Source organism: Gavialis gangeticus, unplaced genomic scaffold, assembly GCF_001723915.1.
Source record: "Gavialis gangeticus isolate Ggan-Ray unplaced genomic scaffold, GavGan_comp1, whole genome shotgun sequence".
NCBI lineage: Eukaryota > Metazoa > Chordata > Crocodylia > Gavialidae > Gavialis > Gavialis gangeticus.
Window position 1 is genome coordinate 5,105,993 of NW_017729002.1, and position 4,109 is coordinate 5,110,101.

Below are 4,109 nucleotides of genomic sequence, written 5' to 3' on the forward strand. Positions count from 1 at the left end.
GATGTTGAACAAAATAGGTCCAAGGACAGAGCCTTGAGGGACCCCACTGGTCACAGCGCACCACAACAATTGACTTCCATCAACCACCATCCTCTCGGTCTGACCACAGAGCCAATTCCCCAGCCAGCGGATCGTGGTGGACCCAAGGCCATAGTTAGCCAGTTTTTCCAAGAGGTGATCATGGGATACCAGATCAAAGGTTTTTTTAAAGTCAAGACATACGACATCAATCTCTTCTCCCTTGTCCAGGTGATAGGTCACCTGGTCATAAAAGGAAATAAGATTGGTCAAGCAAGACCTACCCACAACAAACCCGTGCTGGGTATCCCTCAGGATGTTGCCATCGGCCAATCTGTTAAGAATGGCCTCTTTGATAATCTTTTCTAAAACCTTCCCCAAGACAGAGGTCAGGCTGATGGGCCTGTAGTTTGCCGGATCCATTTTCCTCCCTCTCTTGAAGATAGGCACCATACTGGCCTTCTTCCAATCTTCGGGCACTTCACCAGAGCGCCAGGAGTTTTCAAAGATCCATGCCAGGGGCTGAACTATGATGCTAGCCAGCTCCTTGAGTATCCTGGGGTATAGACTATCAGGGCTGGCTGACTTGAAGGCGTCCAGCCTCTCAAGGTGTTCCTTCATGAGGTCAGCATTGATGGAGGGCAAGGAATCTCCCTCACCTGGTCCTCCTTGTCCCATAATGGGTAGGGACTTCCCACGGGACTGGTGAAAGACCAATGCAAAATACCCATTTAGTAGGTTGGCTTTTTCCTGGGCATTGGTCATCAGTTGTCCTAACTGGTTTAGCAGGGGTCCAATGTTGCCCTTGCTTTTCCTCTGGCTCCCCACATATCTAAAAAAGGACTTTTTTATTATCCTTGATACTAATAGCCAGTTGGAGTTCCATTGCAGCCTTGGCTTTTGGCTTCTATTCTAACCAGGAAAGCACACAAAAAGCAACAGACTTTCCCTATGCCTGAAGAAGGGTGTTCATGCCCACAAGCTTGCAAAGAACAGTTTTTCCAACTATTTAGTCAGTCTAATAAAAGATGTCACATCTACTTAAAGAACCTTGTCTCTCAGTAAGAAATGTAATTTTCAAGTGGATTGTATGTCCCTGTATCATCTGACTTGAAAACCTGCTAATGATGGTAAGTGCAATGCATTTAGACTCCCACCTCAGGTCGGCTACACATACATTAGTGGGCATGATTTAAGAAAAATATTAAAAGCAGGGAGACAAGGGGCAGCCCTGGATCTCTGGCTCTTGGCCTGGCCTTCACCATTTCCTCCAGGCAATGAAACTGCAGTATTCTTGATATCTGACAATTTCCCTCTGCTCAGTTGAAGAGCTGCCACTTTCAGGCACACAACATCAACAGCATCCTTATCCGAAACTAGAAACAGCTGGTAGGATAGTTTTAACTGGTAGGATAGTTTTGACTCAGGCTTCCTGTGAGCTGCAGCTTCAAGATAGCTTGGGAAGTTTGCATGTTAACAGCAATATCAGTTGCCATGGCCCAGGAGCAAACTTCAGCTTGATGCCTAAAATATCTATTTTATGTGCCTAAAAATTAAGTATTTTCCCCCTAATGTTACTTAGTTGTTTGCCTTCACTAACTGGTCAGCAAGTTCTGGAGAATAATTTAAACTATAATTACGTATTATTCTCTATCTAATTTATCTGTCTTTGTTTCAATAACTGTCCTGTCTTATTGGTATTATGAAATATATAGAAATTCCTTATAGAATAATGTAAAAAGAGTGTCAGTCATCTGGCTAATGTTAAATTATCCTAATCTTTTTAATTTCCTAACTTACATATATAATAATCTTATCTTTCTTGATTTTTCCTTTTACTCTATGGCAAACCCAAAACTGTATCTCTGAAATACTTCTAAATCATATCTTTTTTAAAGTCTTCCCTTAGTTCTATTTAGTTTCTCTTACTTAATCACCTCCTATAGTTCATGCACCTATTCCGTGCATTCTGTTGGCTTCAGCTGAACCGGATGCCCACTCTGTGAAAGAATGGAAATTTTTTGGATGAAGTAGATTCTACCATTCTGCTGCTTAATAAAAATAGGGGAGGAGCAGATTACAGAATCATAGATAAATGGGGCTGGAAGAGACTTCAGGAGGTCATCTAGTTCAATGCCCTGCTCAACCAGGAGCATCCCTGTCTTAGCCATCCCAGCCAAGTCTTTGCCTAATTTGCACTTAAGAATTCCAGAGATGGTGATTCTAATACAGACAATGGCTAGGCAGATGACAAAGACTAGTACTTACTGTACAAAAAGATGCTCATTTTGTTACTTGCATCTCCTCACTTTTCCATTTCTCCCACCTTTTGCATCTCAAACAGATGCAAGCTCCCTAGAGTAGAAACAGAGCCAGATGTGATGGGCCTGGATCCTTGAATGAGAATTTTAGGTGCTACCACTTTAGAATTAAATAGATGTGAAATTATTTTTAAAAGGGTTAAAGAAAGGAAACCAGAATATACATGTCCCCATCATAGCCGAGTTTAGATTTTCCTTTTCTTTTATTTGTTGTAGGTTCTCTAATTGTTATTCAGTCTGACTGCATGTATATTAGACACAAACATTTCCTATTGAAATCTTAGTATTTTCTCTCTCACAGGCAATCTGTAAGGTAAGAATTTTGCCTCATTGGCTCTTTTTACTCCAGCCTTCTTAGTTATTTGTTCTCAGCTGGTATTTCTACCCACACTTGCCCAGTCCTCAGTAAAAATGTCCAAAGCCATGCCTTGAGAGGGGACCAGTTCACTTGAATATGTCTGGAAAGCATGTGTCTTAGAAAAATCTGGATACGCTTATTAACATGTTATTAACCAGGGTTCCCAAGCCTTATTATAGTAAAAGACAACAGGTTGGGAGCAACTCTCATTCTTCATCTTTTACCATGTCATTCCTGTGGTAGGTCAGACTTGAAAAATCTAATCCATTTACCTTGCCAGAACCACTGGATCTCTGTTTTTGCCTCCTGCTACTAGTCACTGACTCCCTGAAACTCCTGGGTTCCACAAATAGAGAGGCACCCTTTTTCCCCTCTTCTTAAATTTGCAGTGCTTTCTCTCTAAAGGAAGCTGTTGGGTTTGTCCCTGTCATGAATGTAGGGGAGACCCCTTACAAGCTCACAGGAGATGAAACTAACACTGCCACTAAGTCATTATGGGCCACCACAATGAGATGCTCTTCAAACCAATGGTTTATGCTCTTGAAACCAATGGTGACCTATGCATCATGAAAAGAGTTACCCTTACCATAATGTCCTTCTCTGCCTACCTCACATTTTGTCTTTGCTCCTACAAAGGTGTGCAAATAAGAAGTGTTTTAATGTGTCTCAGTTCTGAAACTGATGTCTAGGTAGCTCCCGGTGATGCAGTTGGTTTAAAGAAACCTCTGCATGTCTGTCATTGTACCACATCAAACACTATAAAACAAAGTGAATATTTAAAAAGGGAAAAATCTTTAAAGTATATTTTTACAAATAGAAAATAAAAAGCAGACTTACCAGCTAGGACCCTGTTTAGAGATGAGTCACCATCTGTGATACTTTGGTGCTTATTATTGTACACTTTTAAATAACACAGAGGAACCAAGGTGTTCAAACACAAATCCCATTTTTCCACAAAGGTGAGAGAGATCTTCCTAGCTAGGTCTTCTCTGTCTTTTTCATGGAGTAAAGTCTGGTAATATTCCTTGGATATAACATCTTCCTTCAGCATGAGGCTGAGCAAAGCATGAGCATCTGAAAGTGTAGCACTGGAAAGGATTTTCCTTACTCTAGGCAGGATCTCTTTGAAAAGATTCATACCTGCAGCTGAAATTGTTTGAGAGGGATGTGAGCTGAAATCCAGACTGTTTTTAAAGGAAAAAAAAACCAAATGCAGTCAGCATTAAAAAGATGAAGTGAAAACTATGTTAACAGTATACTTTGGTTTGTTGTTTGAAGAGGTGTTTCCTCATTTGATTAAAGTTATGAGTGAAGTTTCCAAAAACAAAACTTCTTAATGCATGTACATCAAATCACTGTGACAGTTTCCTCAATGTTTCCAAGACTGCTGTAGGGTTGTTGCAGCTGTGATG

At 40.8% G+C, this 4,109-nt stretch overlaps 1 protein-coding gene across 2 annotated transcripts in view; it reads right to left on the reverse strand.

Moving 5' to 3' along the window:
* CIITA (class II major histocompatibility complex transactivator) overlaps positions 1-3,870 on the reverse strand; it is a 60,038-nt gene extending 56,168 nt beyond the window's left edge. For both annotated transcript variants that reach the window (XM_019507462.1, XM_019507461.1), the window contains exon 1: positions 3,535-3,870. In XM_019507462.1, the coding sequence (XP_019363007.1) occupies positions 3,535-3,835 (301 nt within the window). In that variant the 5' untranslated portion in view covers positions 3,836-3,870. The remainder of the gene's footprint in view (positions 1-3,534) is intronic.
* Positions 3,871-4,109: the final 239 nt, after the last annotated feature.